This window comes from Lithobates pipiens, unplaced genomic scaffold (genome assembly GCF_037356315.1).
Source record: "Lithobates pipiens isolate NorthernLeopardFrog02 unplaced genomic scaffold, aLitPip1_a1.2 Scaffold_3, whole genome shotgun sequence".
Taxonomy (NCBI): domain Eukaryota; kingdom Metazoa; phylum Chordata; class Amphibia; order Anura; family Ranidae; genus Lithobates; species Lithobates pipiens.
The window spans coordinates 248,232,848-248,246,756 of NW_027507790.1; the positions used below are offsets into that span (position 1 = coordinate 248,232,848).

The window sequence follows — 13,909 nt, forward strand, 5'->3', positions numbered from 1 at the left end:
TTGGGTACATCGTCACACGACCGCGCAATTGTCCGTTAAAGAGACGCAATGCCGAATCGCAAAAAATGGCCTAGTCAGCGAGAAGCCAAATCTTCCGGGGCTGAAGCGGTTAAAGCGGTTGTATGCCCGCAAAAAAAAAAATAAAAAAAAAAAAACCCTGCAAGGCAAAAGCATAATGAGCTAGTATGCACCTCATTCTAGCTCATTATGAAATACTTACCTTAGAACAAAGCACCAGCATCGCCTCCCAGTCACTGCTGAGGGAGTGGACATGTTCTCTCAACATTTCTTCCGGGTTCGCAGCTCCGGCGCTGAGTGGCCAGAGCCCTGATGTCACTCCCACACATGCACACGGGAGAACTCTTTCCAGCAAGAAGCTCATATTTTCCGGCAACATCCGCCGGACCTTTAGAGCACATGCACCGCTGATGTCAGCGGCTGCATGCAAGGTGAATATGTCCTAAACCGTATAAGTTTGGGAGATATTCATTTTTCCTACAGGTAAGCCTTATTATAGGTTTACTGTAGGTAAAAATGTGAAAGCGGGGTATACAACCACTTTAGGAAGAGCCATAACTTGCATGAGATACAAAGATGTTACTTACTGGTTGAAGGAACAGGTATGCTGGAGAAGGACGAAGGATTGGGGGTGCTCGGCTCGCTGGGTGCCAGCATTGAAGGATTGCTGTAGCTCTCGCTGGATGACCGGTTACTTGGCGGGTGCTGAATTGTCTGAATAGAATGTCCATCAGAAGAGGAAATGCTCTGCTGTGCTTCATAGTCATGACCATATTCATCCTTCACTAGTAAGCCAGATGGCGCTACAACACAATGACCACACCAGCACAGGTTAGTCCACATTGATTTTTTCTGTTTTGTTTTTTATCAATTTAGAATTTATATTATACTTTACACAAAAAAATAAATAAAAAAAAGTAAAATAAAAAAAAAAGGGTACTGCACACAGCCTGTCAGAACAAAAAAAAAAAAACTTACCAGTGCTTTGCAATGTAAGCCCCGACAAGTCTGAAAGACAAACAATAAAATAAAAATTTAAAATCAGAGACTTGTAAAATAAAGATCAAAGTAAAGAGCGGCGAAATGTCCCCATATATGTTATTTAATTCACCAAGCTACAAAGAATGCTTTATTTGCTTAAAGAGGGATTCCACCAAAAAAAAAAAATAAATATTAAAAGCTAGCAGCTATAAACACTACAGCTGCTGACTTTTAATAAATGGACACTCACCTGTCCCGGGTTCCAGCGATGCCGGCAGCCGATCGATCGCTCGGCCCTCGGCTGCTACCGCCACCATTCTAGGTGAGGGAATCAGGAAGTGAAGCGAATCGGCTTCACTTCCCGGTTCCCTACTGCGCATGCGCGAGTTGCGCCGCGCAATAGGAAATCTCCGCGCTGTCACTGGGACCCGTGTGTGTCCCAGCAGACAGCGCGGCAGGGCAGGAAATGGCGTAGACTCCCACGGGAGTCTATGCCCGGAAGTGGGTGTAAATACCTGTCTTTGACAGGTATCTCCACCCCCCTCCCCCCTGAAAGGTGTCAATTGTGACACCGGAGGGGGGGGAGGGATCCGATCAGCGGAGGATCCACTTTAGGGTGGAATCCCGCTTTAAGGACCAATATTTTCAGAAACACATGCCGAAAATAAACAAATTGCTGGTTGTAAAAAACGAATTGCTGAAAAAAGCATAGGAAGTACCTGTAAAACCTTTTATTTTTTTGAATAGCTTCCCATAAACCGTAACACACCGGAGCAAACTGGGAGTTGCTTGGGCATGGTACAGTGCAGTGAGCGCACAAGCATGACCTTCCCAGTAGGACGATACTCACTTACTGTCCAATTTGGAGGACTATGTGGTGACACAGGAAGCTGCAACAGCTAACAAAGACCCTTTTAGCTAAACAGGGGAGGGTGAAATCAGAGAATGGCTAAACCAGGGGTGGGCAACCTCGGCCCTTCAGCTGTGGTGAAGCTACAAGTCCCAAGAGACATTGAAAGACCTTGACAATGACAGGCATGATGGGAATTGTAGTTTCACCACAGCTGGAGGGCTGAGGTTGCCTACCCCTGGGATAAACAAAACTATAAATATTTTGTAAGGCAATACTTGTATTTAAGTGGTTTGGTTAGAATCAAACTAATTGCAGAAACAAGATGGGGCTAGAGATGAGGGGGGGCTAGAGATGATAGAGATGAGGGGGGGCTAGAGATGATAGAGATGAGGGGGGGCTAGAGATGATAGAGATGAGGGGGGGCTAGAGATGATAGAGATCATTTTAGGCTATTTTATCAGACAATTACTATGAACAAGCGGGGGCTATTCTAGTACCGGAATTTACTGAAACTGGAGCTGAAAGAACCTGGAGCAGCAGTGCATGGCAACCAATAAGATGTCATCTCATTTTCAAAGCTTAAAGCAGACCTTCTACCGCCATTACAAGTTCACCCTGCGACACTTTTTTAATGAATGCTCTGCCCCACTCCCATGCACTTCATTCACCCAGGCGAATGATGTGTGCTTTACCGGCTCTGCCTCCTGGGATATGCACATCACATATCTGAGAAGGCTTAGTCTTTCCATGAGAAAGGAGGAGGGTGCAGGGCCTAGCGGCATATCATCGGAGATGTGCCGGCTGATCCTGGAAGAGCCAACAGCTTTCCGATGACGCCACCAAAGATGGCAGCGTGGGACTGAGGAGGGGCAGAAGAGAAGCTGATCTCAGCAGGACAATGCTGGATCTGCTGGGCAGGTGAATACCTTAACTGTGCAGGACTGGCAACAAGGTTATTAAAAAAAATAAAAAAACAAGAGGGGAGGGGAGGGGAGGTTGGGGGGCCGACAAAGTGAAGATCTGTTTTAACTGAACAAGCTCAAACTAGAAGTGGATAGGTTACTATGCACAGCTGCTCCAGTTTTAGTAAATTCCCCCCTAGTATATACATTTTCATCTTCTATTTGTATTACTGAAGTCTAGATTCCTAAGGGGAAGGGGAGGATGAAATGATCATTCTAATGTTTGTTTTATTAACTATATGCTTAACTCACCGTTCTGACCAGTTTTCATGTCACACCCATATACAGGGCCTAACATGAAACATGGTAGCAGCTTTCCCCAACCACGCTTCCTCAAACTGCATCCTGCCCCACTTAACTGAATTGCAGAATGCAGCCTTCAGTCTGTTTGAAATTGGCACGGTTGTGAGCTGCTCCATCTGCACAGCCACATCATCCACACAGGGATCAGTTGGTGAAAAAAACTACCTGCCACCACTGTAGAACTCAATGGCGCACAAGTGTAGTGATGTCAACGTCATCCCACTTCCATTCTATTGTCTACATCAAGGGTGCTCAACCTGTGGCCCTTCGGTGATTGCGGAACTACAAGTCTGCTGAGGCACTGCAAGGCTGACAAATACAAGCATGATTTCCCAAGGGCAGAGGCATGATGGGACTTGTAGTTTCGCAACAGCTGGAGGGCCACAGGTTGAGCACCCATGGTCTACATCAGGGGTCTCAAACTGGTGGCCCTCCAGCTGTTGTAAAACTACAAGTTCCATAAGGCATTGCAAGGCTGACAGTTACAAGCATGACTCCCACAGGCAGAGGCATGATGGAACTTGTAGTTTCACAACAGCTGGAGGGCCACCCGTTTGAGACCCCTGGTCTACATCCTCTAGCACCAATCACAAGTCCATACCACCCAACGGACCAGGGACTGAGATAAAAACAACGTAGGAGCCAGTGCACAGCATTAGTAATGCATTGAATCAGAGCTACAATGTCTACATGCTTTCATGTCAAAACTTAATAAATGCTAATTTTTATTTGATTAATGTGGGCACATCTATTACATTTTTGACAAAAGGTGGGCTTTGCCTTCCAACAAGACTGTCACCAGATGCCGCTGATGGAGGGTGCGTTAGCGCTGGAAGACCAGCTTAGTCAAGTTACTGAGCAAATGTAAACAAAGCCCTCTCATCTGTACCCCGTGATGCGAGACCTGTTCCTGGCTGGCCTGGGATTGTGTTCCCACTGGGAAACGGAAGACTGAGACAAGCAAAGAGAGGGATTAAACATTCCTGTGAAACCTCATTAAAAGGCAAGTTTAACATGCAAGATGGTATTTACTGTAAATACCAAACTTTGTTATATTTCTACAAGATTTTCATTTAAAAATGCAAGAACTTCTTGGACAAGGTCTATAATAATCCAAGTTAAAAAACTGATGGCAGAGTGACACGCATTAATAAACTTAAAATGATTGTGAAGTTTGTGTTTTTTTAAAATAACACCACATGTTATACTGCGTAGTGGATGTGCACAGCTCGGGTCCCTCTTCGCTGCTCCTGGCCCCTCCCTCCTGACGAGTGCCCATCACAGCAAGCAGCTTGCTATGGGGGAACCCGAGCAGAGTCACAACTCCCTGTGTCCAGTCAGACAAAGAGCTGCAACCCGGTGTTGTGCCATATAGTGTCCGGCCATCATATAGCGTCCGCCCCGTACTGCGCATGCGCAGTACGGAGCAGACGAAGCTTCGGAAAATCTCAGAAGTTGAACAGCGCCTGCGTCGTGAGTGGAGGTGGTGGCCCCACCATCCAAGCGGACATAGGGTTGTGAATATTAGATTGCCCCTCGCGGGCGAGCGTCGCTCGCCAGGCTTCGGGCTCGGCCACGCTGCGCTCGGCTCTTTTATATTCCTACTCTATGTCCACTTGGATAGTGTGGATGGAACCTGGACTCACGGCACAGGCGCCGTTCATCCTCAGCAATTTTCGTAATCTGTGTTGCTGTGTACTGCGCATGCGCAGTACACAGCGGACACCATCGGATGGGGGACTTTATATGACAAGACACCGGCCCTGCCACCTCTCTCTCCCGGTTGGTTAACTGATTTTGATTGACAGCAGCAGAAGCCAATGGCGCTGCTGTTGTACCTCAACCAATTAGGAAGGAGAATCTCGGACAGCCGAGACAATCGTGGACATCGCTGGACAGAGATGGGGCTCAGGTAAGTATTAAGGGGGGCTAATACACACAGAAGGTTTTTTTTATCTTAATGCATAGAATGCATTAGGATAAAAAAACAAAACCCTTCTGCTACAACTCCTTTAAAATAGTAAGAATATTTCCCTGACGTGAAGGGACATAGATGGTAGCAGCCATAGAGGATGTCAAACCTTTTTGAACATTCTATTGCTTTTATTAGAAGCTCGGGGCTCCTAAACACTCAAATCCCACATTCCCTCCTCCACTAGTGGATAAAATCCCACAAGAGACTCTTACCTATCCCTGGGGACACAACGCGTTCATAGTGATAAGGATTCACACAGACGCTGTCGCATTTCAGATCGAATGCATACTGACAGTACTTGACATGCTTCAATTCATTCTTATGAAGATCTGGCCATCTCCAGAGTCGGGCATATATGACGTGAGGGAAGCCTTTTCTACCAGCCACCTGTCAAGATATATGAACAATGTGTAAGGTTTCTGATTCACACAGATTACAGTAATTTTGAATGTAATTTTTATTAAATATTTTAAAAACACAAGTTTATACTTTCCTATTTTGTGCAATGGAATTGCAGAGAGCGGCCCCAAACCTCCACTTCTCAGGTCCCCCGACAGCGCTCCTGGTTCCGCTCTGGCGAGGGTCCCTTAGAAAGACACTTTCTATGGGGGCATTCCTGTGGGCTCACTCCTGAGCCTTGCTGTCTGTGTTTGTAGACACAGAAAGCGGGACTCAGCCCCGCCCCATTGTCACTGGCTTTGATTGACAGCAGCGAGAGCCAATGGCTCAGTGAGACCAGGAAGTATAGAAAACAGTAACAGAAATGCACAGTGCTGGACCGAATGAGGGTTCAGGTAAGGAAAAAAAGGGGGGGGGGGGGGGTGTTTAGGTAAGCTTTTTTGCATAGTTCCATTGGTTCAGCATACGCCAATATCCACGTGGCAATCTATACCTGGCTGGTCCCTGCAGAACCTAGAAAATCACTAGAGTAGGCACTAAAGTGATCATCCCATACTTAGCGGCTGTCCTGCTACAAAGTACCCGGGGGGGGGGGGGGCAATGGCTTGCCGCTCAGCATGGGCACCATTTAGCGAACACTACATTTTCTCAATGAATGCAGTGTTTTCTGATTGAATGAGGTGGAGGTGGTTGGTGACATAACAATCTCTACCCCATTTAGAGAACACTTTGCATTTCAATGCAAGGGGTTCTGGAGCTGCCTTCTATGCCGAATAAACGACTTTGTGCGTTCACTATGCAGCAGGGCAGGTGCTACGCATGGGATCCAGAGGCTGGTGGCAATCACCTAGGCATACTTAAACTTCAGCTTTAAAATAGAACTAAAGACTTTTAGTAAGGGAGGTTTATGGACCTTGCTTTGTGCACTGGTGCGCAATCATGTTGGAACAGGAAGGGGCCATCCCCAAACTGTTCCCACAAAGTTGGGAGCATGAAAATTGTCCAAAAAGTCTTGGAATGCCGACACCTTAAAAGTTCCCTTCACTAGAACTAAGGGGCCAAACCAAACCCCTGAAAAACAACTGTCCTGACCATAACCCGATAGAACACCTTCGGGATGAACTAGAGCAGAGAATGCAAGCCAGGCCTTCTCCTCCACATCACCTCACAAATGTGCTTCTGTAAGAATGGTCAAACATTCCCATAGACACACTCCTAAGCCTTGTGGACAGCCTTCCCAGAAGAGTTGAAGCTGCAAACGGTGGGCCAACTCAATATTGAACCCTACAGACTAAGACTGGGATGCCATTAAAGTTCATGTGCAGGCAGTAGGGATGAGCTCCGGCGTGTTCGCATGGTCCACATGCAGAGCCCGCCAGGAATTCGGCGCAGAGCTGTGCCAATCACAAGGAGTGAGACATTGCTCGATCTCTGGAGCCGCACATCGGGGCAATGTCTCACTGCCTGTGATTAGCACAGCGCCGACTTCCTGGTGGGCTCTGCATGTGGAGTGTGCGAACACACTAGAGCTCACCCCTAGCAGGCAGGTGTCCCAATACTTTTGACAACAATCAACATCTAAAACAGTCTCCCACAGTATGGCTTTTTTTATGTAAACAAAAAGGACTTGCCTGCAGGCGGCCATCTAACGTTCTTTGGATAGTGACACATTTGCTAGGGTGTGCTCCGTTTGTAGTGATTGCGGTAATCAGGGAATCCAGTTCATCCTTCTTCTCTTTCAGCTTTTTCACTAAACTCTCAATGGCCCGCTTTGCAAAGGTCTCGCTCTCCCCTCCCTGACGATGACACATCAAGCTGTGGACGATGCTCAGACAAGCATCGTTACTTGTTGGGGTGTTGGTTATGGACATCTTGCCGGAGAAAAGCGCCTTCTATACTCAGTTCAATGTTCCTCTTATAGCAGTGCTAGGAGGAGAATCCACAAACCTAAACAGAAACAACGAGAAGTCAGAATAAACCCTTTCATGTCAGTTAACAAGACAAGGACAATGGGCCTCAATGGGAAGTTAAAAAGAATGCCTTTTTTAATTTATTTTTTAAGCTGTGCGTGTGAAAGTGACCAGCTTACATGTACTGAAAACCACAGACAAAAATAAATAAATAAATAATAGTAATACAATAGCTACATTTGTTTTCTATTTTAGGCATGCACTTAGAGGGTCTGCTCACATAATTTGTAATAAAAAACATCTTTGCCATTCTGAAGCTTCCCTCCAACCACTTTGCATATTTTATATATACTGCGATTCTGTACTTGCCAAATATGCTGCAGAAATCTCCCTCCACTGAGTCTGCAATGCAACCATTTTAACTGTGGGCAGCTGAAGCTACTGCCTGTTCACTTCCTGGATTTAACAGCCACATACCTCTAGCTCTGCAGCTCTCATTGGCCCTCTTACGACTCATCCCCCCCTCCCTGGCAAACTCTCAGGGGGGGGGGGAGAGCGAGAGCGAGAGCGAGAGCGAGAGCGAGAGCGAGAGCTGCATGATGTCATGAAGCCAAGACCAATGACAAAACAAGAAATAGGAAGTGGGCTGTATAAGGTAAATTTACTGGCAGAAATAAAATGTTTTACTATCCAAAATTAAAACAACAAGGGCAGAAGATTTTATGACAGAAAGATGAAAAAATGACTGAAGTTCTGCTTTAATTTTCACCTGGTGATCCTGCAAGGAACACACTTCCTGTCCTAGGGAGACACTCATTTGATGTACTGTACCTAGGGAGGAGCACAGCTGTCACCCTACACTGCCCTCTTCTGATTTAGGCTACAGAACACCTCCTATTTTGCTCAACTTCATAACATGGGGGGGGGGGTGTTCTGCAGAGCTGCGAGATTCTGGCCAAGAGAACAATTTTTTGTTTAGAATAAAGATCACGATTCTCGCGGTGTAACATCATCTTTCACATTATACAAAAAAATTGGGCCAACTTTACAGTTTCGTTTTTTATTAATTCATTAAATGGCTTTCACACCAAGCCGGCCATAGCGTCGGCGGTAAAACAACGCTTTTTTAGCGGCGTTTTACCGTCGGATTTGCAGTGAATTTCGGCCGCTATCGGGGCGTTTTTACCCCCGCTAGCAACTGACAAAGGGTAAAAACCAGCCTGCCAGCGCACTGCTCCGGTGTGAAAGCCCTCGGGGCTTTCACACTGGAGTGAATGGAGCAGCAGTTTGAGGGGGAATTGATGGTGCTATTTCTAACGCCATAGTGCCTGCAAAACACCCTCTGTGTGAAAGGGGTCTTAAAGTGTTTGAAAGACGGCTGCGCAAATACAGTGTGACATAAAATATTGCAAGAATCGCCAGTTTAACCTCTAGGGTCTCAGATATCTATCATATATATCTCTAATATACTTTTCTCTAATATCTCTAAAAATGTTTGGGGGTTCAAAGTCATTTTCTAGCAAAAAATACTGATTTTAAGCTTGTAAGCAACAAATGTCAGAAAAAGGTTTAGTCTTTTACAGACCAAAGTTCATCCCTTTGACCTAAAAGTGCTAAGTGTTACAAAGTTTCTCTTTATCTCCATCTAAAGCTGGATACACACAATACAATTTTCTTTAGATTTTCTAAAACCATATAATATGGAGGTCAAACCTTTACCGTTTCAATTTGTATGCAATCAGACAGGCCTTGCGCTACATGGTTTTGGTAAATCTAAAGGAAATCAAACAACAAAAGTTGTATAGTGTGTATCCATTCCAGATTTAGCGATATTGTCATAAACTTGGCAGGCTGCTTGTTTGTCTTTTGACAGCTGTCAGCAGTAAGCAGAGAACTCTGCACTTCCGCTGATTGGAACCCCCCCCCCCTCCGGTGTCACAATAGGCACCTTACAGGGGGGAGGGGGTGGAGATACCTGTCAAAGACAGGTATTTACACCTACTTCCGGGCATAGACTGCCGTGGGAGTCTATGTCATTTCCTGTCCCTGCGCGTTGTCTGCTGGGACACACACGGGTCCCAGTGACAGCGCGGACAATTCCTATTGCGCTGCGCGACTCGCGCATGCGCAGTAGGGAACCGGGAAGTGAAGCCGATTCGCTTCACTTCCTGATTCCCTCACCTAGAATGGTGACGGCAGCAGCCGAGCGATCGATCGGCCTCGGCATCGCTGGAACCTGGGACAGGTGAGTGTCCATTTATTAAAAGTCAGCAGCTGTAGTATTTATAGCTGCTGGTTTTTAATTTTTTTTTTTTAGGTGGAATCCCTCTTTAAGATGGAGAGGGGGGTAGAATGGCAATCTGATTCGGAATAATCGTGCAGCTCTAGTGTTCTGCAATACACAGAGGTGAACTGGACAGAGCTGCTGCTTGAGATAGCACAGCGCACAAGACAACCCTAGGATTTCAACAGGTTATTATTTTAACTCACTGAACAGATTCTTTAAGATGCGCTCAATAGTATGCCATTGCACAGAGCAGTAGAACATCATTTTATTAAACCTCTCCCCGCCCATATTATAGCCACTATTGCACCGCTCTCCAGTTCTGGGAGGACGTCACACACACACACACACACACACACACACACACACACACACACACACACACACACACACACACACACGTGCCCCCTTAGGGCCGGCTCACACGGGGCAACACGACTTTTGGAGGCGACTTGGACACGACTTGAACGCGACTTACAACACGACTTTAAGTCGCCCCAGGCCAGGCAACGTTTGCCGTGGCCAATCAGAGAATGAGCTCTCAAGGGGGAACTCCACGCCAATAAACTATTTTAACCCTTGTGTGTTGTGTTTTTTTTTGTACATTTTTTTCCCCACAGGTAAATGGGTAGGGGTACATTGTACCCCATTACTCATTCACATAGGGTGGGGGGCCGGGATCCGGGGCCCCCTTATTAAAGGGGGCTCCTGGATTCCGATAAGCCCCCCGCCCGCAGACCCCGACAACCAACGGCCAGGGTTGTCGGGAAGAGGCCCTTGTCCTCATCAACATGGGGATAAGGTGCTTTGGGGTGGGGGGCCTGGTACGGCTCAGGAGGGGGGGGGGGGGGCTCGTCCCCACCCCCTTTCCTGGCCAGCCGGGGTAGCGTGCTCGGATAAGGGTCTGGTATGGATCTGGGGGGGGGACCCCCACGCCATTTTTTCGGCATAGGTGGTTCTCCTTAAAATCCATACAAGACCTAAGGGCCTGGTATGCTCGGCGGGGGGAACACACGCCAATTTTTCTTAATAAATTTGGAGTGGAGTTCCCCCTTGAGAGCTGATAATTCTGTGAGAGTCGCCTCCGTATAGACGGAGATCCGACTTGGAGGCGACTTCCATTGAAATCAATGGGTACCAGTCGCCTACAAGTCGGATTGAAGTAGTACAGGAACCTTTTGTGAAGTCGGAGTGACTTCAGTAGCGTGCATTATGACGGCTCTCATTCACTTACATTGCTTTTTACATGTCGTCCGAGCTGAGGCGACTAGGGGTGACCTGAAGTCGGATCTGAGTCGCCCCTGTGTGAACCGGCTCTTAGGCACACATCAGGCGCACCTGTGACCACTGTGTGCTTTGGACACAGCTGATCACAGATAGGGGTAAAACGGCCAATCATAGTGGCCCTTTACCATGTGATCAGCTGTGTCCAGTTACAGCTGTCACAAAGTAAACAGCGGTTTGTTGGTTATCGGCTCTCCTTTCCTCACACAAAGCCAGAATGTGAGGAAAGGAGAGCTGATCTGTCAGGGCACAGCATTTACAGATAATCACAGGGCAGCCCCCCATCGGAGCAGCCCCCCAACGTAAAAATTTAATTTGGGTACAGTGTTGCATAACTGAGTGACTATTATTCAAGGTGCTGAAAGCTAAAAGTTGTCCTGGGCAGGAAGGAGGTTAAAGTTCCCAGCACTGAATTGGTTAAAAAAAAGTTTGCTTTTACAGCCACTGTAACAGACCAAAATCGATCAAATGAGCGAGAGAGAGAGAGAGAGAGCGCGCGAGCAAGAGCGCCACACACACACACACTACACCTTTCAAGTCAAATTTCTAAAAGCATTATAGTTACAGGAAAGGGAATACCAGCAGACCCCCCTCATCCCAAATCACACTGTGGAGATTCCCTGTACAAGCAACACAGCTGATAACCAGACAAGTGTCAGAGGTTGATGAAGGTCACATGACTCAGGCAGGCCTATTCTCTCCATGTCACCAAAAACAAGCAGAGCACACATGGAAAATTCTCCTTTGTCCTGAACAAAAATAACAGCACAGGAAATTCTCTGCATCAGGTTCGTCAAAAAACACAGCAAAGCATAGTAAGTACACGTTACCTATGGTACTTACTAGGGCTGAAACAACCAATTGATTAATCATCAAATAATCAATGAAATTAATCGATTACTATTTTCATGATCGATCGGCCAGTAACATAATGGGGTTTTAAAAAATAAAATAAAATTTGAGCCCTTTATAGTACAAAAAGAGCAAATAATCACTACTGTAAATATTACTCACAGTTCTACAGTAAAAAAAATTAACCCCTTACAGTAGTAATTATTTGCACTACAAAGGGCTAATTTTAGTTTTATTAACCCCATTATGTTACCAAACATCTTAGACCTGCTTCACATGTATGTGTTTTTTGGTTCTTTTTGCAGAAACGCACTACAGTTCATTTACATGTTTTCCTATGGGACACGTTCATATCTGAGCTTTTTTTCAGCCGCTGCTTATTATTTTTAAATTTTTTTTTTTTTTTTTTTTTTTTTAACGCAAAACGGTGCTTATTTGGTTCAATATACTTCAACGGAGAAGCTGCACATAAGCATGTAATGTGTTTTTGCAGCAATTTGTGTTTTTTTAATCTGCCCAACAGATTGGCCCCAAAAAAATGCAAATCGCAGCAAAATCACGTGTGCAAAAATCAAAACGCACTGCAGAAACAGATCAAACGCAAACTGCATAGGTGTGTACCGAGCCTTATGCTGGCCACACCGATAAATTTTCAGAAAAAAAAACTTTGTACATTCAATGAATGAAAGAATGTTCTAATTTTTTTATTTTTTTTTTATAAATAAATGTATTTTCTAAATGAAAACCACATACACCGTCTGAAGTTTTCTATTATTTCCAAATTTTGCCGTAACTGTGGTTGAAAACAAACATCCATTTGACCCCACTAACGATCAGAAAATTGAACGAACGTTCTTAAAATTACTTTTTTTTTTTTTGAAGGAAGACATGGTTTGTTTAAAAAAAAAAAATAATTGATCTGAGTGTGATATTTGCCAGATTCTTCCTTTAATAGTATATACAGTATCTCTCTCCCCTACTAGAATACACACCATTTTATTTCCTAGAGTCTCTGCTATGTCTAAGTTTACCAGGCTACAGTTGATATCATTTAATTTTAATGTATCAACTGTAACCTGGATGGGGAAAGTATAAAGTGACACTAATATTCTTATTCTCCAAAGATGATCTCTCTACACAGCCACTACTGAGGCCCCCTGTGCACACACATTGCAATTTTAATGTGTTCTTGCTGGACTTTCCGGTTACGGGACTCCCAGCATGCACCTGTGAAACATGGGCATGCGACTCAAAAATGAACCAAAAACCCAGATACTGTGCGCGTTTGATGTGTTCCCATTGACTTACAATGGAAGTTGCATTTTTGGTACACATTTGAAAAACTGCACCAAAGATGCAGCATGCAGGACTTTTCAGAAAGCAGCACGCCTGCATGGCCTTGTGATCTATTTGTCAGGAAATAATCTTCTTCCCCATTTGGAACAAGCAGTTGGTTAGTTGCAGTCATATGCATTGCTGTATGCACACTACAAATCCCATAGTCCACTTCAGTACTTAAAGAGGAGTTCTGCCTAATTTTTATATTTAAGTCAGCAGCTACAAATACTGACTTTTAAAATAAGGACACTTACCTGTCCAGGGCACATGCAGCTGACTTATCCCTCGGCTGGGACCTGTGTGTCTCCTAGAAGACAGCGGGGGGGGGGGGGGGGGGGGGGCGCCGGAAGTGGCGTAGATTAGAGCTGCACGATTCTGGACAAAATAAGAACCATGATTTTTTTTGCTTAGAATAAAAAAACACGATTCTCGCGACGTAAAATCTTTCACATTATCCCAAAAAAAAAAAAAAAATTGGGCTAACTTTACTGGTTAGTTTTTTGTTTTTTTTTCATTCATTAAAGTAATAAAAAAAAAAAATGGAATTGGAAAACCACTGCACAGATACAACGTAACATAAAATATTGCAACAACCACCATTTTATTCTCTAGGGTCTCTACTAAAATATATTATATAAAATGTTTGGGGGTCCAAGTAATTTTCTAGCAAAAAAAAAATATATATATTATTTTAACTTGAAACCAACAGATGTCAGAAAAAGGTTTAATGTTTTAGGCCCCTTTCACACT

The 13,909-nt window shown here is 45.0% G+C and overlaps 1 protein-coding gene across 3 annotated transcripts in view; it reads right to left on the reverse strand.

Annotated features, from left to right (window-relative positions):
• SMAD4 (SMAD family member 4) overlaps positions 1-13,909 on the reverse strand; it is a 67,721-nt gene that overhangs the window by 41,079 nt on the left and 12,733 nt on the right. For all 3 annotated transcript variants that reach the window (XM_077463002.1, XM_077463000.1, XM_077463001.1), the window contains exons 2-5: positions 7,123-7,438; positions 5,305-5,479; positions 997-1,026; positions 606-821 (exon numbers count right to left, since the gene is read on the reverse strand). In XM_077463002.1, coding sequence (XP_077319128.1) covers positions 606-821; positions 997-1,026; positions 5,305-5,479; positions 7,123-7,362 — 661 coding nt within the window. In that variant the 5' untranslated portion in view covers positions 7,363-7,438. The remainder of the gene's footprint in view (positions 1-605; positions 822-996; positions 1,027-5,304; positions 5,480-7,122; positions 7,439-13,909) is intronic.